General features: G+C 41.4%; 2 protein-coding genes across 3 annotated transcripts in view; both read left to right on the forward strand.

Moving 5' to 3' along the window:
* Positions 1-7,513: 7,513 nt before the first annotated feature.
* Positions 7,514-14,957, forward strand: plaub (plasminogen activator, urokinase b). Its single transcript, XM_014180296.2, has 11 exons — positions 7,514-7,807; positions 8,755-8,809; positions 8,936-9,037; positions 9,349-9,502; positions 10,153-10,256; positions 10,422-10,466; positions 10,668-10,875; positions 12,038-12,189; positions 12,463-12,603; positions 13,212-13,360; positions 14,591-14,957. The coding sequence occupies exons 1-11, from the start codon at positions 7,742-7,744 to the stop codon at positions 14,783-14,785; spliced, it is 1,371 nt and encodes a 456-aa protein (XP_014035771.1). The 5' UTR covers positions 7,514-7,741; the 3' UTR covers positions 14,786-14,957.
* A 5,352-nt stretch (positions 14,958-20,309) lies between these two features.
* Positions 20,310-23,464, forward strand: part of LOC106589883 (vinculin) — a 63,698-nt gene continuing 60,543 nt past the window's right edge. The window contains exon 1 of one of the 2 annotated variants that reach the window (XM_014180294.2): positions 20,310-20,702. In XM_014180294.2, the coding sequence (XP_014035769.1) occupies positions 20,535-20,702 (168 nt within the window). In that variant the 5' untranslated portion in view covers positions 20,310-20,534. The remainder of the gene's footprint in view (positions 20,703-23,464) is intronic. The other variant, XM_014180295.2, reaches the window with a different exon arrangement.

Raw genomic sequence — 23,464 nt, forward strand, 5'->3', positions numbered from 1 at the left:
TCCAAATGTACATATTTGTTTAATTTACGTCTTAATGGGAATTCACTGATGCAATTTCTTGACTATTTACCTGAACACCTGATGAATAAGTTCAACTAAAACTTGCTATTTGCAACCTGTAACTGTAACATGTACTAGACCTACTAATAATAATCATCATCATCATCATCACCATTTTAATTATAAGACAAGACAATAGTGAGAAATGTCCATCAATGTCCAGCCATAAATGTTTTACATTATGAAATATCTAGTTTATTTTGTAGTAGTTTTTTCAAATGTATTTACCTTTCCCTATAAAACTGCACAATGTAGAATAAATATTTAGAAATACATTTTGATGGACTGATACTTCAAATACAACATCATATTTAATATGATGGCTCCGTTGTTTGATGCCTCATCATTATCCTTTGGTTATTAGTAGTACAGCAGTGCCTCTCAGTGTCACACACTGGTACAGTTATAACAGGGTGGTGGTGCCCCTCTATTCAGTGAATTATGGTAGCCGTGTTATTATGAAGCAGAGGCACACAGCCTAAATCCACCCTGTCCTATCCTAGACCCGGTCCTATCCTAGACCCGGTCCTATCCTACACCCGGTCCTATCCTACACCCTGTCCTATCCTAGAACCTGTGCACGCTATTTGGGGACAATCTCAATTGCATTACCTTGATTTCAAGTCCTCTCTCCTCGCCTCCTCAAAAGTTAAGCAGACTAGTTGCATTGCCACCACCATTGCTAACTACCCAACGTTTATTGACTTGATTATTCCTGTCATTCTTAGTTTAGCTAAATGGTATAGTCGTTGTGCGTTCTCAATGGACATTCGGGTGCTTTCGTAAATTATCTCCGATTTCACAGCACTCTCGTCTGATTGTACCAGAGCGGAGAATAATGCATTTATGAGAGTTTAACACCCGTTGAATATGGCCGGTGTCAGTAATCAGCAAAAAAAAAACGTAACTAAATTGTTGCCAGCAGCACAGTTATAGTCACCAACGCTCTGGATAACATGAAAACTGCCTAACCGGCTCTGCTAGGGCGAGTAAAATGGTCAGAGTGGTCTAATTTGTGTCTGGAAGTAGCTAGCAAGCTAGCCAACGTTAGTTTGGGTGCTTGACTGCCGTTGTAAGGCCAGATGTGTGCCCAGAGAGCAAAACGCTCTGAATTTACAGCGCACTCTGGCTCTGAAAGGATACTGTTCGTTTACAGTATACTAAAATGAACTAATAGTATATACTCATTAAGTATGTAGTATACAGTATGTTAGTATGGGTATTCGAACACAGATTCTGTTTATTATCTATGCATAGTCACTTTAACTCCACCTACATGTATATATTACCTCAATTATCTTGACTAACCGGTGCCCCCACACATTGACTCTGTACCAGTCCCCCCCTATATAGCCTCACTATTGTTATTTTACTCCTGCTGTTTCATTATTTGTAACTTTTATGAAAAATGTTTTACTTAACTATTTCTGAACACTTATTGTTCTTAAAACTACACTGTTGGTTAAGGGCTTGTAAGTAAGCATTTCACTGTAAGGTTGTATTCGGCGCATATGACAAATATGATTTGATTTGATTTGAAAAGCCAACAAGGGAATTTGATTAAGCAGAACCGTAGAACCTAGCCAACTTTGCAGCACCAAAACGCAGACGCAGGAGAAGAGGAAGAAGAAGTGCTCAGACTCAGACGGTGTGCATACCGTCCACCACTTCCGAGTATACTATTCACTAATGCTCAGTCCCTGGGCATAAAGTAGACAAGCTCAGGGCAAGGATCTCCTTCTAGAGAGACATCAGGAACTGTAACATACTCTGTTTTAAAGAATCATGGCTCTCTCCGGATATATTGTCCCCGTCCATTTAGCCAGCATGGTTCTCCGGGAAAAGGAAAGGTGAAGGGGTTAACAACTTATGGTGTGATTGTCCCAAACAATCACAGTACAGGAACTAAAGTCCTTTTGTTCTTCTGATCTGGAATACCTCACCATCAAATGCCGACCGCATTTCCTCCCAAGAGAATATTCTTGTGTCCTTGTCACTGCCGTGTATATTCACCCCTAAGCCGACACTGCAACGGCTCTCAAGGAACTACACTGGACCTTAATAAAGATATAAAGGAAATCTTAGGAAAACGCTACCAAAATTATGTCTACACATCTCATGTGCTACACACGCACCTTCCAGGATGGCTACAAGGCCTTCCCCCGCACTCCCTTTGGCAAATCAGACCTCCATTCTGCTCCTCCTCACCTATAGACAGAAACTTAAACAGGAAGCACCCGTGGTAAGGACTGTGCAACATTGGTACAATCGATTGGAATCTATGTGTCAAGATTCCTTATTTTTTCTCATTTTGATCAAGCGACAGGGAAATGTGCAGTAACACTCACTTCTGTCATCATGAAGTGATATGAGTGGCTAGATCAAGGACCCTCACGAACTGCACCATCGAGAGCATTCTGTCGGGCTGTATCCCCTTCTGCCCTTATAGAAAAAACATGATTTCACATAATATTTCCACAAATCATGTGTTTTTGGAACACTTCACATGTGGATTTTCATGTGATTACATAACTTTTCACATGTGGATTCAAATGTTCCCATTTGATTTCACAGGTGATTCCCTGCAAACAAAAATGAGTTGATACACACACAACTCTTTTAATATGTAGTTTTCAACTTAAATATTTGACACACGACTACATTGTGTATGTTTATTTATAGTAATTATTAATTAACTGGGATTTGAACTCACAGCCTCTTGGTTCACAGCATTATGGTCTTCCTGCTATGCCATATCTGTGTCAGTTACTGGCATCATCTGCATTCCTACAATTTGGACTTCAAAGTAAATCTCAGCTTTGTTAAAAATACACTCAAGAAACACTTATATTTATCATAGTTATTTAGGAGTAACATTAAAACAGAATAATATGCCCCACCAACATTAGACAACTATACAGAAAAAATGAAAATTGCTGAAATAATTCAATTAAATCAATGAGAGAATAGTCAGAGGTCAGCATGTGGGAGAAATCGGAGCTCATGGATGATTGACATGTTTCCCACTAGTAATTACCAGTTGGAGGGCTGTTCGCATGGATTTTTTCCAGTCGTATGTGGTAAATTCCCAATTCCCACTTGGTTAGGAATGCAGCATTAGGTGCAATCGTTACTGCACTTTGAAATGTAGGTGGTGGTAATGTGGTAGGGGTTTATTAGCATATTTGGGGGCATGGTCTACAATATGTTATATTTGTGTCAACCCTCAGTGGAAATGTTATACCAGTTTAAGTTGTTTTATTGTTATGTTGATGAAGGTTGAGCACGTGTTTATGACACCGTCAGTTCTGCAAACTTTTGTGACAATCAAAAGCTGCAGTGTTACGAGGTTACTGTATGTTTTCCAGTAGCTTAATGACAGCTGGGTCGCAGGAAGTTAATGTTTAATTTTCATTAACTTACTGTCTCCTAGTTACAAGTGGGTTGTTATTAAATTGACAGTAACTTACTATATCCTAGTTACAAGTGGGTTGTTATCTAATTGACAGTAGCTGATCCATCACACTCACTGCCCTGATAGTGTGGTATGGAATTGAGTATTACAATGACATGGTGACTACCTATCAATGAAATATGGTTCTTTGATGTCACATGTACTTTTGTCAGACTTAATCAAGGCTGCAGAACTGACAGCAAAGAAGTAGAAGATTTATGAACAGACCACATTAACTGGGATGACAGTCACTCTTACGGGAGACCAAAAAGAGCCAGCTGAAAGCCATGTCTCGAATAAGCCACACCTGCAATCTTCTGATAGGCCGCCTCTGTTACAGTATGCTGCCAATCAGCATATGCATGTTGTCAACAGAAGAGTCAGTGAAAGCGTAGTAGTTCACGGGCAAGATTGCTAGTGGTAGCAAGTGTCCTGTAGGTTACTGGAAACATTTTGCCAGAAAGTTATTTTGACTTTTATCTGTCTGATTAGGATGAATAATATCCGACAATACCTTTTTAACTCTATGCGCTATGCATTTTGGTAGAATTTATGAGTCAGAACACTGAAGTGTAAGGAGCCTTCAATGTTTTAAGTGGACTGGAACTTTATAATTACCACCTGGGTCCTGTTTCAGTAATAGTGAAATCAGACCTTCTTGTTGAGTATCTGATAATCTACCATTTTTATTGAAGTGGTTAAAACATGCTAATAATGGTCCTCTGAGTACATCATAAAAGGATTGATATACCTCAACTGGTATACCATCTGGAAAATGCACAATAACCTCTTCACAGTGTAGCTGACGCATTCTCTTACAAATATTTGCCGAACAGACCGTGTCAACTTGACTTGGCATAACATCAAACACATAAACTGCTACAACACTTCCACTGACGGATGGCACATATACACATATATTTGACAATGCCCCATAATATGCAAATGAGCCTCACCAGTACATTGCCCCCACCTATCAAAGTGCAGTGATGATCGTACCTTATATTCAAAATATTTGGTAGAAAAAGTTCACATTATACCTACAAGGTACCAAACTGTACCATGTGAGTTCGTATGTGTACCCCCCTTGAAGTGTACATCAGGGAACAACACTGTAGTCTAACCAAACCCTTATTTTTTGAGAGTGTGTTAAATATATGTTCCAAGCAATTAGTATGAACCTGGTGACACTGCATAAAAAGTTATTCACCCCCCTCCCCCACCAATTGGTTAAAATAATTTATGTTATACTCCTTGACCACTGCTAGTTTTACGTTGGTGGTGATAATTGGACAATTATTTGCTTGATTCTGGGCAGCTTTTAACAAAGTGCAGAAATGCATTCTGAACAATAAATCTGTGGCCATATCTCTTTTATGCTCACAGATCTGGTGGTCTAGCTCCCGTTTAAGGCTGACTCCCATTTGTGGTCACAGTACAAGATTTTACAGTAATTGAAATCAGAATACAGCAGCATACTGTCATTTTATAGAAATAACACCTTGAAGTTGTTAAATATATTTACTTTATCTTTACTGCAACTTTAGGCAAAGTGTATTCTTGCCAATTTCACTTATATCCACAGACCTGGTGGTGCAGCAGGAACTTCAGGTAACTAGTAACCAAGAGGTTGTGAGTTCAAATCTCAACTGAGGTTGAATCCCAAATAATCAATATACAGCTGCATATCATCCATTAACACCTGAATTTAGCTGTAAAAATACAGTAACTATTTGTAGATGTACCTTATTCTTACCACAACAAGAGAAAAATCTCCAGGGGACTAAGACACAACGTTCTAATAACATCCCGGGAACTATACAAAGCCTACAGGGGACCATGACTGTTTAAATTAAAGTAATGTTCAAGGTAAAATATTCTAAATTACATTTGAGACCTGGGTTTTCATGTGCTTTCATGTGCTCAAATGTTGTCCCGTGTTGAAACTTTGCATCCCCATGTTGTCACATTTATTTCACATTTGATCAAATTAGATCACACGAGATCACGTGTTCACATTTGAAATTCATGTGGTTTTTCCCGTAAGGGTGGTACAACAAATGCACCGCCTGCATCTGCAGGTCTCTACCATGGGTGGTGCGGTCAACCCAACACATCACCGGGGGCACACTGTCTGCTCTCCAGGACATCTACAGTACCCGGTGTCACAGGAAGGCCCAGAAAATCATCAAGGACCTCAGCCACCCGAGCTGCTGCCTGTTCACCCCGCTACAATCTAGTAGGTGGAGACAGTACAGGTGCATCATAGCTGGGACAGAGAGATTGATAAATAGCTTCTATCTCCAGGCCATCAGACTGTTAAACAATCATCACTAGCCGGCCTCCACCCAGTACCCAGCCCTGAACTTAGTCACTGTTCTAGCCAGCTACCTGCTGGTATTCTACCCTGCACCTTAGAGACTGCTGCCCAATGGACATCGAGTCATTGAACCCTGGTCACTTTAATAATGTTTACATACTGTTTTACCCACTTTGTGTTTTGTTGTTTTGGCTCTATACTCCATCACTTTGGATTTGAAATGATACTATGAGATTAAAGTGCAGACTGCCAGCTTTAACTTACTATTAGGTTAAAGTGCAGACTGCTGGCTTTAATTTACTATTAGGTTAAAGTGCAGACTGCTGGCTTTAATTTGAGGGTATTTTCATCCAAATAACAGCACTTTTTGTACATCCTTCCCCCCATTTTAGGGGACCAAAAGTATTGGGGCAAATTCAGTTATACGCAGAGTGTAGAAAACATAAGGAACCCCTTCCTAATATTGAGTTGCACCCCATTTTGCCCTCAGAATAGCCTCACTTCATCGGGGCATGGACTCTACACGGTGTCCACAGGGATTCTGGCCCATTTTGATTCCAATACTTCCCACTGTTGTGTCAAGTTGGCTGGATGTCCTTTGGGTGGTGAATCATTCTTGATGCACACGGGAAATTTTTGAGCATGAAAAACCCAGTAGCGTTGCAGTTCTTGACACATTCAAACTGGTGTACCTGGCACCTACTACCGTACCCTGATCAAAGGCACTTAAATCACCCTCTGAATGGCACAAATACACAATCCATGTCTCAATTATCTCAAGGCTTAATAATCCTCCTTTAACCTGTCTCCACCCATTTATCTACACTGATTGTAGTGGATTTAACAGGTAACATCCACAAAGGATCATAGCTTTCACCTGGATTCACCTGGTCAGTCTATGTCATAGAGAGATCAGGTGTCCTTAATGTTTTGTACACTCAGTGTATGTTACCCATCATTTCAGAAAATTCTAATAGGTATGCAATATATGCAGTGATCTTGCAGATCACATCTGCAACAAATAATAAAGTTTGGTTGAATAAGTCTTTCAATATGGTTCATAAAAAAAAAAAGCTCCTTTTAGATGTTGGAGTGGATTGTTTTGACATTCTGTGGCCTATGGAAATATGTTTACAATCATGCAGCAACCTCATAAACAACACTAAAGAGTTTCATTTCCTGTGTTTGAATGCCTGCGTTCCACCAGTTTACATATTCTAAAAAAACATTTTTCTTTTGTTGAGGTTAGCCAGCCTGGATCCGAACAGAATTTTCCCCATTTAACTCTGATGTCGTGGAGTGGAACAAAACAAATGCTCAACATCATTTTTGCTGTGGGCATTGCCAAACTGCCAGTTGCCAAACTGGTATCGGTTAGGTGGTTGTCATGGTTTCACTGGTGTGACTGGTTCTGCAGTCACCGCTTGGGAAAATCAAACAGAGGTTTGGTTATCCCAAGGGATCTAAAGAAAAACAGACTGATAAGGGATATGTCATTATTCTATGTGATATGGTCTTCAGATATTCAGTCTATCACAGTCATATTCAGTGAACTTATTTACATCTGTTCGTAGTCATCAACATGTGTTTTGGCATGTTTCCTGACAGTTGTCGAGTGCTGCTCATTCTGTAAAATCAAACATGAATCATCAATAAGGATTGTGTCTTCCTGTGATAATCCCACAGTGTTTCTTCACACGGTTTAGACATGCCCAACCTGTCAACGAGCTTCCTTCTAACCAATCACATCTGTTCCTCACTCTATATAAGCAGCAGAGAAACATTTTTGCTCATCCGTGAGATCCGAGGACTACTACTGAGAAACACTACAAGTCCTGACCACACCATTTCTCCAAACTTTTTGTGCAAGAAGTACAATAGATACTTTACCCAACAGAGAGAGAGAGATGGGAAGGAGTATTTTGCTGCTGATTTTGACAACCACCCTGGCAGGGGTGTCACAGAGTGAGACGGTAAGGAGTGTAAAACTGTAGTTGTGTTTACACTGCAGCACATTTTTGCCATGTCTATTAGTATTTTAAGATTCGTTATCAAAGTTTCTGGAATGCTTTCAGTGTTTGTCAGAGGAATGTAAAACATGACCAGTGGTGGAAAAAGTACCCAATTGTCATACTTGAGTAAAAGTAAAGATACTTTAATAGAAAATGACTCAAAAGTGAAAGTCACCCAGTAAAATATTACTTGAGTAAAAGTCTAAAAGTATTTGGTTTTAAATAAACTTAAGTATCAAAAGTAAATGTAATTGCTAAAAATTACTTAAGTATCAAAAGTAAATGTAATTGCTAAAAAATACTTAAGTATCAAAAGTAAAAGTATAAATCGTTTAAAAATCCTTATATTAAGGAAACCAGATGGCACCATTTTCTTGTTATTTTCATGTAGGGATAGCCAGGGGCACATTCCAACACTCAGACATAATTTACAAAGGAAGCATGTGTTTAGTGAGTCCGCCAGATCAGAGATTGTAGGATAACCAGGGATGTTCTCTTGATAAGTGTGTGAATTGGACCATTTTCCTGTCCTGCTAAGCATTCAAAATGTAACGAGTACTTTTGGGTGTCAGGGGAAATGTATGGAGTAAAAAATACATTATTTTCTTTAGGAATGTAGTGAAGTGAAAGTTGTCAAAAAATATAAATAGTAAAGTACAGATACCCCAAAAAACGACTTAAGTATTACTTTCAAGTATTTTACTAAAGTACTTTACACCACTGAACATAACCATGTGTTTGTCTGATATGGCATCCATAACAATACTGCATCCGTGTCGAGCCAATGCTGTATCATACCACAATGCTGTATCATACCAGAATGCTGTATCATACCACAATGCTGTATCATACCACAATGCTGTATCATACCACAATGCTTTTTCATAACGGATTTCTGTTCTTCACAGGGCTTGCTGAGACAGAAAAGACAGATTTCTAATTTCCCCTATCGAAGAAGATCAGGTACATCTAGCTCAATCAAGCTCTACATCACCAAATATACAACAATCAAATATATCTTTACCACATGTATACAAGCTTCTTACTCTTTAAAAAAAAAAAAATGTATTCACCTGTTACTGTTTCTAGGTGGCCTCTGTCGTCATGGTGGCACCTCTGTCCCTGCCCTGTCCGGAGAACACATGTTCTGCTTATGCACAAATGGTTACGGTGGCAAACACTGTGAATTAGGTAAGAAACACTCTTTTACATTTGGACACTTAACAACTACTGTACCTCTGACACTTTGAATTGATGGGGGGGAAGAAAATCTTTCTTGTTAAGATTCTATGTGACGTGTGTGTGTGTGTGTGTGTGTGTGTGTGTGTGTGTGTGTGTGTGTGTGTGTGTGTGTGTGTGTGTGTGTGTGTGTGTGTGTGTGTGTGTGTACATATCTAACTTGTTGAGCTGTGGAAATAACTTCCTCGTGAAGGACAATAAAGGACAACATAATCAATCAGTCAATCGATCAATATGTTTCATTATTTTGTATTTTCCTTCAGATACAGCAGCCACCTGCTACACGGGAACTGGGATGTACTACAGAGGTAAAGTGTCTCAGTCAGAGAGTGGGCGCAGGTGTGTGGGGTGGGACCTGGACACCAGGAAACGCCTGATGGGGTCTGACGTCTACTCCGGGAGGCACAACTACTGCAGGTAGGGGCCTTTATCCCACTCTCAAATGGCACCCTATTCCCTATATAGTGCACTACTTTTGACCAGGACCCCCTATATACTGTAGTGCACTACTTTTGACCAGGGCCCCCTATATAGTGCACTACTTTTGACCAGGGCCCCCTATATACTGTAGTGCACTACTTTTGACCAGGGCCCCCTATATACTGTAGTGCACTACTTTTGACCAGGGCCCCCTATATACTGTAGTGCACTACTTTTGACCAGGGCCCCCTATATAGTGCACTACTTTTGACCAGGGCCCCCTATATAGTGCACTACTTTTGACCAGGGCCCCCTATATACTGTAGTGCACTACTTTTGACCAGGGCCCCCTATATACTGTAGTGCACTACTTTTGACCAGGACCCCCTATATACTGTAGTGCACTACTTTTGACCAGGGCCCCCTATATACTGTAGTGCACTACTTTTGACCAGGACCCCCTATATACTGTAGTGCACTACTTTTGACCAGGGCCCCTTATATACTGTAGTACTTTTGACCAGGGCACAATATAGGGAATAGGGTGCCATTTGAGATTGGACTGCTCAGATGTTTCACTCAACAGTTAATTGTTCGTAAATGCAAATGTGCAGTGTGTTATGAGGAAATCCATTTTTTGACTTCAGGAATCTGGAGTACAAACGGCGTCCATGGTGTTATGTAATGAAGGGTGTTGAGCAGGTACAGGAATACTGTGATATCCCTCGCTGTGGCATACCTGGGGAGACAGGTACATTTAACTTATTTTCATTCTCTCTCCCCTTAATGGTTGTTTTGATTATTTCATCATTTGTAGGCTTTGATTGTGAGTAACATGTAACCATACTATTACCATGTTATTACAATTTTATTCTGTGCTGTAATGTATAGTGGTATCAACTTCAACATCTTGCAGGTCCACTTGATTATCTGCCCACTGAGCCCACTGTACCAGACACAGGTGAGATCAATTTGCTTGGTCTTGCTACCGTACAAAATTAATATCATTCTAAATATAATATGTAACTATCCTTGACCCTTCTTCCATGCTCATTCTATTAAATTCATATAGCAATTTGAATATACATTACAGCAACTTAACATTTTCCCATGCTCTTTCAGTCTTGTTTTCATTGCAATTGATTTAGTTCCCCAATCACAGCTTCCAGTCTGACAGAGTCCACGTGTGGCCAGCGTACCAGGAAGCAGATGAAGATCGTTGGAGGGACAGTTGCCGCTGTGGAATCCCACCCGTGGATGGCTGCAATATTCTGGAAGAACCATCAGTCTAAAGAGAATGTGTTCCGCTGTGGGGGAAGTCTGATCTCACCTTGCTGGGTTCTGTCTGCTGCCCATTGCTTCCCTGACAGGTACTGTAAGAGGCAGCGCTGAAATTTCTCAATGGTAACAAGCCAGTGAGGGTGTACAGTACCAGAGTCCTTTAGGACCCGGCCCCCTCTTGAGATGTTGTTTCTGGCTGATAATATAATAGAAGATCTTACTTTAGTACCCCTTTCCTGGAGTTAAATGACCTGGTGGCCTCATGGGTGGAATGTTAGCAATAGTTTTCATAATTAATAAACATAATTAATTGTAAATTGTCACCCCTTTTTCGTGGTATCCAATTGGTAGTTACAGTCTTGTCTCATCGATACAACTACTGTTCGGACTCAGGAGAGGCGAAGGTCGAGAGTGTGCGTCCTCCGAAACACAACCCAACTAAGCCGCACTGCTTATTGACACAATGCTCGCTTAACCCGGAAGCCAGCCGCACCAATGTGTCGGAGGAAACACCGTACACCTGGCGACCGTGTCAGCGTGCATTGAGCCCGGCCCGCCAGAGGAGTCGCTAGTGCGCGATGGGACAAGAACATTCCTGCCGGCCAAATCCTCCCTTAACCCGGACGACGCTAGGGCCAATTTTGCGCCGCCCCATGGGTCTCCCGGTCGCGGCGTGCTGCGACAGAGCCTGGACTCGAACCAGGATCTCTAGTGGCACTGCAGTGCAGCGCGTCAGACTACTGCCCCACTCGGGGGGCCCATTTATTTCTTTACGACGAAAATCAGGTGTTTCTATTTCAAACTGTTTTGTTATATTTCCATTTTCTGTGATGTGTGTGTGTGTATATAAAGTGTAATATTGGGATGCAAACTCAACATTGAATACATTTCAACTCTATATCTTGTAGATATATATCTCTACATCTTTATACATGGTAAAGATGTCTTCTTTTTTAAGCCCATAGCCATGTGTGGGAGGTGTGTACATTTTGTTTCAAAGTAGATTTGTTTAAGAAAGTAGATTTGTTTAAGAAACCCTGATTTAGCCCAGTGCAGTAAATAGTTAATCCCCTAAAGGGGACATGTGATTGCACCAGCCAATACATTCAACACCAATGTGTGGGGGGTACAGGTTAGTCGAGGTAATTGTGTACATGTAGGTAGGGGTAAAGTGACTATGCATAGATAATAAACAGCGAGTAGCAGCAGTGTACAAAACAAATGTTGATGTGTTGGTGTTTTCACAAACAGCTCTCAAACTAAAGCCTGCAGCCTCTTCGTCACTCTGGGGAAGAGTGCCATCAATGAGACTGACGACACCAAAGAACAGAAGTTTCAGGTGGAAGAGGTTATCATGCACGCAGAGTTCGAAAACAGTGAAGGAAACTTCAATAATGACATCGGTATGAATGAACACTGCTTTTATGTCCCAAATCTGTTTGGCTGTCTGTGCCAACTCCTCTCACGCCAATGGCCAGAGGAGTTGGCACAGACAGCACAAACATAAACACAAACAGATCTGGTACCAGGCGATTGAATTCCCATTTCACTGTGGTATTGATTTTTGAGTTTGCATGTTCTGTGAATGTAAAGTTTGAAACGTCAGTACATGTGTCAATGGTATTTGAGACTGTCGTGATAATAACGCAGAGTGGTTGATGTGTTTCCTCATACAGCTCTACTGAAGTTAAAGGCTGTAAATGGTCAGTGTGCAGTGGAGAGTAGCTCTGTGAGGACTGTCTGTCTGCCCCCGGCACGCCAGGCCCTCGGCGCGGGATCCTCCTGTGAGATAGCTGGCTACGGAAGACAGGAGGAGGGTAAGGAGGATCATCTACAACATACCAGGGCCCGTATTCATAAAGCATCTCAGAGTAGGAGAAGATAAGTGTATGTGAGAAGACAAGATGTACCTTAATTGTCCATTAACTTACAGAGAATAGAAATGTGAGTTTACGCTCACAACCCAACACCCTGAGACACACATACACCCACTGAAGGGCTGGAAGCAATGGGTCAGGCACAGTGCAGCAATTATAGGTGGTTAAGTGCCTTGCTCATGGGCACAACAACAGGCAATGGTATATAAGATGATACTACGCACCAGTTTTTTCTGAGCTGGGATTTGAACCATCAAACCTGGTTTCTCCCGTTGTTGCCCCGCTTCTTTGAGCACTCAGCTACCTGCCACCCCGGAGTAGGAGTGCTGATCTAGGATCAGGTCCATATAATATTCATTATAATGAAATACGGAGCTCTGAGTCTGAGACACTTTTTCAATACTATCCTAGACCTCTTATTTTAAATGTATCAATCACTTGATATGATCCATTTCCTTTCCCATGATAAATTGACTTGTTTTCATGCCTACGTAACATTGATTTTTATTTACCTGTTGAGCGCTTTGTTATTGTGTCCCTTCATTAAGGTTTATGGTACAATTCACAGTACCTGAGGGAGGCAAAGGTAAACATTTTGGCCCATGACGTCTGCTCAGATAAGGCGTACTACGGAAACCTGATCACAGAAAACATGTTCTGTGCTGGGAGACCGGACTGGAGTCAAGATGCGTGCAAGGTATGATACGCAGAAGTGACTTGAGATTACAATTTCTCCTCAGCAGTTAATATGCATTTGGAAAATAATGTCATTCAAAGTAAAAACAGAATGACATGTAAGAACAATACAAGGACATTCTTTCTCCATGAGAAATACTCTGTATTTAGAGTATTACTGTACATAAAACATTTTTATTATGAATTACTTGATGAGTGAGAAAGTTAGACAAATAGATATCATAACCCCCCCAAAATGCTAACCTCCCCTGTTATTGTAATGGTGAGAGTTTAGCATGTCTTAGGGGTATGATATAAAATGCTAACCTCCCCTGTTATTGGTAATGGTGAGAGGTTAGCATGTCTTAGGGGTATGATATAAAATGCTAACCTCCCCTGTTATTGGTAATGGTGAGAGGTTAGCATGTCTTAGGGGTATGATATAAAATGCTAACCTCCCCTGTTATTGGTAATGGTGAGAGGTTAGCATGTCTTGTGGGTATGATATAAAATGCTACCCTCCCCTGTTATTGTAATGGTGAGAGGTTAGCATGTCTTAGGGGTATGATATAAAATGCTAACCTCCCCTGTTATTGGTAATGGTGAGAGGTTAGCATGTCTTGGGGGTATGATATTTGTGCCTTTAACTTTCTCACTCAACATCCTTCACGATTGATTAATGATTATCTGTAATCATTGTAGCATAGCATCCACATTAATGTAGAAGTCTTTAGAAGCATATTCTATTCTTATTTATAAAAAAGTGACTCCAAAATGACACAATACATTATTTACCATTAATTTCTATTGGGCACAAAATAATCTGGAACACAACCAAAACAAAAAGCAAATGCATCCAACACATTTGTAGAGTCACACGCTTGATGTACTGCAGCCATTGATGCTAGGAATATGGGACAAATTACTGAACTTTTGACTACTTTAATACACATAATTGAATTTGTCCATATACCTTTGGTTACCTAAAATGGGAGGGACTATGTACAAAAAGTGCTGTAATTTCTAAATGAAATTGACCTCAAATTAAAGCTGACTCAGTCATTGTACCACTTCATATCCAAAGTGCTGGGGTACAGAGCAAAAACAATGAAGTCTCACCGTATATTACAGTATTCCTCTACACCTGCATTACTTGCTGTTTGGGGGTTTTAGGCTGGGTTTCTGTACAGCACTTTGAGATATCAGCTGATGTATGAAGGGCCATATAAATAAATTTGATTTGATTTCCCAGGGTGATTCCGGAGGACCCATGGTGTGTGAAGTGGATAATCGAATGTTCCTTTTTGGAGTCGTCAGTTGGGGCGAGGGGTGTTCTAGAGCATTACGACCAGGCGTGTACACAGCAGTGACCAACTACAATAAGTGGATAGAAGAAAAGACAGGCTTATCCTCCATCGCCTCAGGGTCTATGTACCCACAGAAATAACCTCCTCAGGGTCTATGTTCCTACATAAATAAACTCCGTAGGGTCTGTTATAGACACTATATCATGTATAATTGTACATATAGGAATATAAGTATTTTAACTACTGAAATGTAAACATATTTTTGTATTTCTGTCTTCTCAAAAGGGGCAACAATAAAGCATTTTGATATTACTCACAAATCTAATGTTATTCCAAAACGGTTCCAACTTCTAACCTTGAAAGTCTACTGTAGCTGTCACGGTCTTGAAAATGATCGGACCAAGGCGCAGCGTGAGTATAGTTCCACATATTTATTTAAGTGAAACTAACACAACAACATAACTTGAGGACATAGTGCCCAAACACACTAACAATCAATCAATATCCCACAAAACACAGGTGGGGAAATGGCTACCTAAATATGATCCCCAATCAGAGGTAACGATAAACAGCTGCCTCTAATTGGGAACCATATTAGCACCAACATAGAAATAAACATACTAGATCACCCCCCAGTCACGCCCTGTCCTACTACACCATAGAGAACCAAGGGCTCCCTATGGTCAGGTCGTGACAGTAGCAAATGTGGGAAGATCGCCTTCCAGTGACTCACCAGTGACAGCTGGTAATATGGTTATCATACTACCTAATAACATACACCACATGAATCCACCCACAACACCCACAACACCCACACAATCGTCACCACCCAGGAGCCTCGACCTAGTCATGAATCTGGAATCTGTATGGACCGGTGGTCAACCTTGAACCACAAGGCTTGAGATCTTTTACCCGATGGCCATTTAAATGTAATTAAGGCTAGTGTTTTGCCTTAAATGTGTCGCCTGGATGAAAGGAATGCTTCATATAACCAATTACAGGTCTTGTTAATAACAGATGATTCGTGTGATTTTGTAGGGGTCAGTCAGTTGACAGTCTTGTCCACCAGCCAACTCTCTTTCTGTTGAACCAATGCTTTCTAATGTATGTGGTAGCAATTAGCCTGGGGGTGAGGTTAGTCAGTTAATGGCAAAACATTTAGCCTTTGTTTTTGGAACTCTTCAGTGTTATTAGTGCCTGATGAGAGGCCTATAGTGGTGAACCTGAGTTTTCCAACTCATTCTATCCAACCCATAAAAGGAGACTTGTTGGTGTTGAATTGCAGCTGTTGAAATGACGAATTCCATCTCTATTGGCAAGAAATATTATCTGCTTGTAACTCAGAATCTATATTTTAATTTGTCAATGGTTTTTCACACAATGAATTACATTAGCTTTACTATTGTTTTGGGTCATTTAGCTAAAACTCTTTTACATATTTATTTCATACCTAGTCCATGACTATATTCTAATACTTACTATGCACAATGATCTCTCTCTCTCCCACTTTGTCTCTCCAGATCATTAAAAGGTCTAAGTGGTGAGTTACAGATTGGGGAGTAGAGGGGGCTTACCTTGTCTTCAGCCTGACAGGGAAGTCATGACAACTGTTGTGGGACTTGACACGCAGCGCTCTGTGTGTGTGTCTGTGCTGGAGAACTAGGCACGCAGCGCTCTGTGTGTGTGTCTGTGCTGGAGAACTTGACACGCAGCGCTCTGTGTGTGTGTCTGTGCTGGAGAACTTGGCACGCAGCGCTCTGTGTGTGTGTCTGTGCTGGAGAACTTGGCACGCAGCGCTCTGTGTGTGTGTCTGTGCTGGAGAACTTGGCACGCAGCGCTCTGTGTGTGTGTCTGTGCTGGAGAACTTGGCACGCAGCGCTCTGTGTGTGTGTCTGTGCTGGAGAACTTGGCACGTAGCGCTCTGTGTGTGTGTCTGTGCTGGAGAACTTGGCACGCAGCGCTCTGTGTGTGTGTCTGTGCTGGAGAACTTGACACGCAGCGCTCTGTGTGTGTGTCTGTGCTGGAGAACTTGGCACGCAGCGCAGGGATTAGTGGAAGCCCTCCTCACAGGAAGCCACTAGCAGTACCACGGCAGCTGTCCCTGACCCACCATGTTATTTTTGTTTTAACGGCTAGCTGTGGGAATATATCATCGAAGGGAAAGTGTGGGAAAGGTGGGGTGTGGAAAACACATCAGCCATGGTAGGAATTACATACTCAGAGCTGGGGTCCCCACGGTTACAGTAACCTACGGTGACATCATCCGGTTCCGGGTTTCACCAGAGAACTTGAGACGGGATGAGTAACAAACATGAACCAAATCCAATTTTTAAAGACATGCAGTGATAACTACAGAGATTTATATCACGCTACCTCTGTACAGTACCAAGTATACAAAGGTGATAGAGTTTAGTGAAGATGGGGTGGCTAGCTGAGTTAAAACGACACAGCGGTTTAACTTAAGAAGCTTGTAAGATTTACAGTTGACACAAAACAACATTTTGAAAGTCCCCCGGTAGTCATTTTCCAGTATAACAATGTAGCACAGGTTCTAATTGGGGCATGATAGTGAGAATCGAATTTCCTAAATTATTTCAACCTATTGTATTTAGTACATTTCACCACCAGATGGTGTTAGGTGTTAACTATCCATGGCATTGCAAAGCCTTTGTACAGACAGAGTAGTGTGGTTGAGGCTTCAAAATAGCCTTTTCTCAAAGCATCTTTTATTATTTATTTATTTATTTTATTTATTTATTTTTATTTCACCTTTATTTAACCAGGTAGGCCAGTTGAGAACAAGTTCTCATTTACGACTGCGACCTGGCCAAGATAAAGCAAAAGCAGTGCGACACAAACAACAACACAGAGTTACACATGGAGTAAACAAACATACAGTCAATAATACAATAGGGAAAAAAGTATATATACAGTGTGTGCAAATGAGGTAAGATTAGGGAGGTAAGGCAATAAATAGGCCATAGTTTGGCGAAGTAATTACAATTTAGCAATTAAACACTGCATTCTAAAGAATGCTTTCAGCATTATCAGGACAATTCCTAATACAGCAAATGATAGCACGGCATCATAGGAGCACAGTATGCATATGTTACCTTCACAATAGTTATAACAATGAAATGTACAAACACTCATGTCACCAGAAATGTTTGAGTAGGAACTAAATACAAACTACCAACAGTTCTATATCAGGTCTGTGTGGACAGAAGGTGCCTTTCTGTTCTTCGAGCCGCTGTAGTGCGTAAGAAGGAGGCCAGGGGCTATGTCTATTCCCACAGGACCTTGGGGTGGCAGGCAGCCTAGTGGTTAGAGCGTAGGGCTAATAACTGGAAGGTTGCTAGATCAAATCCCTGAGCTGACACGGTGAAAATCCGTCGTCCTATCCCTGAACAAGGCAGTTACTAGGCTGTTATTATAAATCAGAATTTGTTCTTAACTGACTTGCCTAGTTATTTTTATTTTTTTAAGTAGTGCCCTACTTTAAAAAACACAGGCACCCATCTTGACCAGCAGCCAAACCCACTGTTCACAGGGGAGGGTCCTGGGAGCAACCCCAGACTTCAGAAAACTGCTGCCTGCTGCCTTCACAGAGGAGGGTCCTGGGAGCAACCCCAGACTTCAGAAAACTACAACCCCAGACTTCAGAAAACTACAACCCCAGACTTCAGAAAACTACAACCCCAGACTTCAGAGAACTACAACCTGCTGCTTTCATTAGATTTCTATATCTAGAATGGACTCTTCTCTTTGATTATCTTACCTACAGGCATGCCTTTCTAGAGAGAGCGGTGGGCCTCCTTGTGTACTGTCATCTACACCTATTCTATAGCGTCTCTATGGGCTTTTTGGATGATCACATTATTATGGATTTAAGAGTGGTATCATGGAAAGATACTGCAAAAGAATTGTGATTTGCAGTTGCTTGCACATCAAATAACTAGTAGAAGACAAAACAGTACAAGTATATCATTAGCTTTTCAGGCATTCTGAACTTAGGGAAGTACTCGTAGGCTACAGAGCCTAAACCTGATTTGTCATATTTACAAACTCTATTCTGCTTCCTTAAAAATTGACTGATTTGGGTCGGTGAAACTAGAAATCAGTGGCTATGAGGTAAGAAGAACTGAAAGGGCTAGATTATTCTATATGGCAGTAATCCTGGAGAGGAACTGAAATGCCTGGATTTAGCTATATGGCAGTAATCCTGTGGTGAGTAGTGATTATATGGTGTTAGTGCGGTGTTCTAGGGATGCAGTGTACTCTTCAACTCCATGTATTTTACCCTACATGGAACTAACTACTGAATGCTGACTGTGTACTTCACAGACATGTCAGACATCCAAGCCTAAATGAGAGATTAACTAAATATTGAAGATGATTATATTAAAACTCCTGAAATAAGGTTTAAATTCGACATTTAAATCTTGTATATTTCAGGATCTTTGATTTAATTATCTTTGCTTATAGACGATAAAACACCGCAAGATAGAATGTTTACCATGAGGTCTGAAACAGAACAACTTCCTTGATTCTTTCTTTTTAAGACTTTTCCTTTTTAGGAAGTAGGATGCTGCCTTGCAGCCTCCTGGGAATCTGAGGGAATTCCTTCACTGGTGTGGTTGTATGTTTTTTTTTATACTGCAGTATTGTTATTTCAGGTTGCAAAGGGAGGAGATGGAATTTTAGAAATGTGTTATGCTACACACAAGTAGACCAGAACCAGAATAATTATTTTTGACCAGAGATAGTACACAAATGTGCCCATGCTTGATTTCTGTTACACTGTGTTTTAATACAATTATTTTTCTCCAAGTCTAGGTGGTTTGAGTGTGTTGCCTACTAAAGTATGAAAGTGAAAACGACATGATAAATATGTCTGAGGCTGATCTCGATGCCACTGGATACAGAACTTTAAACACTCACAGGATCAACTGTGAATATGTGGATGTACAGTGTGGTGGGCTGGCAGTGGGTAGACTCCATAAGTCTTGAACTCTTGAACTTAGGCTCATGAAATCACAACAGTTTCAGTCTTCAGACAAACATGTTACCCATAAAGATTACATTTAGTTATAGGCTTCTGGTCCGGTATACTTTGAAGAATTACTTGAGCGAGGTAGTTTGTAATATGTTGTATCATAACTGTAAAAAATGTAAATAATGGAATATTTATTAAATAAATATCTGTGGATTCTATCAATTTTAAATAATTTCTTCCAAGCCAAAAACATTTCCCTATTCTATTCTATTCTATTCTATTCTATTCTATTCTATTCTATTCTATCATTGTTTATTCTACCGTAATACATAAAATGGACAGAGGTATAGCCTATATCCCAAAGCAACTAGGCTATATATCAGTCCCTTCTGCCAGCATCTTGTCAAACCTGATGCGTCACTACAATTTACACCGTCTGTCCTTGCTGGTTGGAATTCGCTCCTCTCGACAGAGGAGTCATATTTCCCTTTTTAGGGCATGAGAATGTTTACGTAATTTGGGGAGAACTCGCATCTCTAGCAAACTCGACTATGTGGAACAGGCGGAGCCTATCGGGAAAGAGTGACATCCGCTTGTGCCAATCACGTTTGCGGTAACATATATACCATTTCTCTTATTGGTCAGGTGGCGGACATAGCATTTTGTCGGGTAGGTTGCTCACTCTTCGAGAGCTGCGGTTGGGGATTCTCACATTGATGGTTGCAAGGGGAGTAGTTAGTGTTCCCAGAGAGCGAAACTGTGCTGGGCAAGGAAAGTGTTGGATTAACCTTAGACTTTATAGGGGCACAAACAAGAGAGGGAACTTTTGAAACAGCCAAACGGGGCCAGACTTTTTTTTCTCTTGGATAGGAGAGCGGACTCAAGTTTTCATCATGCCGGTTTTTCACACAAAGACGATAGAAAGTATCCTAGAGCCGGTGGCTCAGCAGATATCCCATCTGGTGATAATGCACGAAGAAGGTGAGGTGGACGGGAAAGCTATCCCGGATCTCACGGCTCCCGTGGCTGCGGTACAGGCAGCTGTCAGCAACCTGGTTCGGGTAAGTGAAACGTCCCAACCGAATATCCCTGACTTCGGGTAGGTTACCTGTCGCACGCTGTCTGTGTAGTGGCTACATTGTGCCAGGCCGCCAAGATTCCTTGTCATTTTATCTAAGAAGTTACGGATGCGGTTACTTTATTTCCCTGTTCTATCGGTCAGCAACATTCTGCTTTTACAACGCGAGCGATGGTAACTACAATGTATCAAGTTTTGTTGAAGTTTTCCACTTGGGCCATAGTGCAGTGACGCCCTTTTCCCCTTGAAAATATGCCCTACCCCTGGAGCCGAGGGGTGACTGCCATATCTCGACGTATAGGCCTACACTATTCTCATGTCGGAGTATTTCAAACAAATATACTTTGTATCTAACTAACAATTAAAACGACAATTGTATATTCATCATCGATTCAAGTGTCCTCTAGCAATTCATGATCACTTCAGCCGTTTTCGTGAATTCCGGTTCTGGACGGTTCTGACTTAGAATATGGGCAATTACAAATACCTAGGTGTCTGGTTAGACTGTAAACTCTTAAATCTAGAATTGGCTTCCTATTTCGCAACAAAGCCTGCTTCACTCATGCTGCCAAACATACCCTCGTAAAACGGACTATCCTACCGATCCTTGACTTCACTCTACTCAGCAAATTGGATGTAGTCTATCACAGTGCCATATACTACCCACCACTGCGACCTGTATGTTCTCGTTGGCTGGCCCTCGCTACATACTCGTGGCCAAACCTACTGGCTCCAGGTCATCTAAGTGTCTGCTAGGTAAAGCACCGCCTAATCTCAGCTCACTGGTCACCATAACAACACACACCGGTAGCACACGCTCCAGCAGGTATATTTCACTGGTCACCCCCAAAGCCAACACTTGCTTTGGCTGCCTTTCCTTCCAGTTCTCTGCTGCCAATAACTGGAACGAATTGCAAAAATCGCTGGACACTCATATCTCCCTCACTAACTTGAAGCATCAGCTATCAGAGCATTTTACAGATCATTGCACCTGTACACAGCCCATCTGTAAATAGCCCATCCAACTACCTCATCCCCATATTGTTATTTATTTTTTGCTCCTTTGCACCCCAGTATCTACTTGCACATTCATCTTCTGCACATCTATCACTCCAGTGTTTAATTGCTAAATTGTAATTACTTTGCCACTATGGCCTATTTATTGCCTTACCTCCCCTATCTTACATCATTTGCACTCAATGTATATAGATTTTTCTATTGTATTATTGACTGTTTATTCCATGTGTAACTCTGTTGTTTGTGTCGCACTGCTTTGCTTTATCTTGGCCAGGTCGCAGTTGTAAATGAGAACTTGTTCTCAACTGGCCTACCTGGTTAAATAAAGGTTAAATAAAATTAATAAAAAATGCCAACATACAATTGCATGGATCCACATGTTTCCTCCACAAGTATTGTGTAAGTAGCTTTTTATTAAGAAGTCATGGAAGACAGATGAGTTGATCAGGACTGATAAGGACAACCCCATTGTATGACATTGTATTAAGCATGTCATCAAATCAAATGTTATTTGTCTCATGCGCCGAATACAACAGGTGTAGTAGACCTTACCATGAATGCTGAATACAACAGGTGTAGTAGACCTTACCATGAATGCTGAATACAACAGGTGTAGTAGACCTCACAGTGAAATGCTGAATACAACAGGTGTAGTAGACCTTACCATGAATGCTGAATACAACAGGTGTAGTAGACCTTACCATGAATGCTGAAGAAAAAAGGTGTAGTAGACCTTACCATGAATGCTGAATACAACAGGTGTAGTAGACCTTACCATGAAATGCCGAATACAACAGGTGTAGTAGACCTTACCATGAAATGCCGAATACAACAGGTGTAGTAGACCTTACCATGAAATGCTCACTATCAAGCCCTTAACCAACAATGAAGTTAATGAAATCCTGATCTGTCTGCTAATGACAGACAGCTCATTTAGATTTTCTGAATATAGTCCATGTAGCCTATGCAGTTCAATACAATCTTTGTTGTATAGCCTACAGTATGGGGCAGCAGGTAGCCTAGTGGTTAGAGCGTTGGGCCTGTAACCAGCAGGTAGCCAACAGTATGGGGCGGCTGGTAGCCTAGTGGTTAGAGCGTTGGGCCTGTAACCAGCAGGTAGCCTACAGTATGGGGCGGCTGGTAGCCTAGTGGTTAGAGCGTTGGGCCAGTAACCAGCAGGTAGCCTACAGTATGGGGCGGCAGGTAGCCTAGTGGTTAGAGCGTTGGGCCTGTAACCGAGCTGACAAGGTAAAAATCTGTCGTTCTGCCCCTGAACAAGGCAGTTAACCCACTGTTCCCCTGAACAAGGCAGTTAACCCACTGTTCCCCTGAACAAGGCAGTTAACCCACTGTTCCCCTGAACAAGGCAGTTAACCCACTGTTCCCCTGAACAAGGCAGTTAACCCACTGTTCCCCTGAGCAAGGCAGTTAACCCACTGTTCCCCTGAACAAGGCAGTTAACCCACTGTTCCCCTGAACAAGGCAGTTAACCCACTGTTCCCCTGAACAAGGCAGTTAACCCACTGTTCCCCTGAACAAGGCAGTTAACCCACTGTTCCCCTGAGCAAGGCAGTTAACCCACTGTTCCCCTGAGCAAGGCAGTTAACCCACTGTTCCCCTGAGCAAGGCAGTTAACCCACTGTTCCTAGGCCGTCATTGTAAATAAGAATTTGACTTGCCTAGTTAAAAAAAAAAATCTGTCTCTCTGTATGTATGTGGTGCTCCTCT

Source organism: Salmo salar, chromosome ssa28, assembly GCF_905237065.1.
Source record: "Salmo salar chromosome ssa28, Ssal_v3.1, whole genome shotgun sequence".
Classification (NCBI taxonomy): Eukaryota; Metazoa; Chordata; class Actinopteri; order Salmoniformes; family Salmonidae; genus Salmo; species Salmo salar.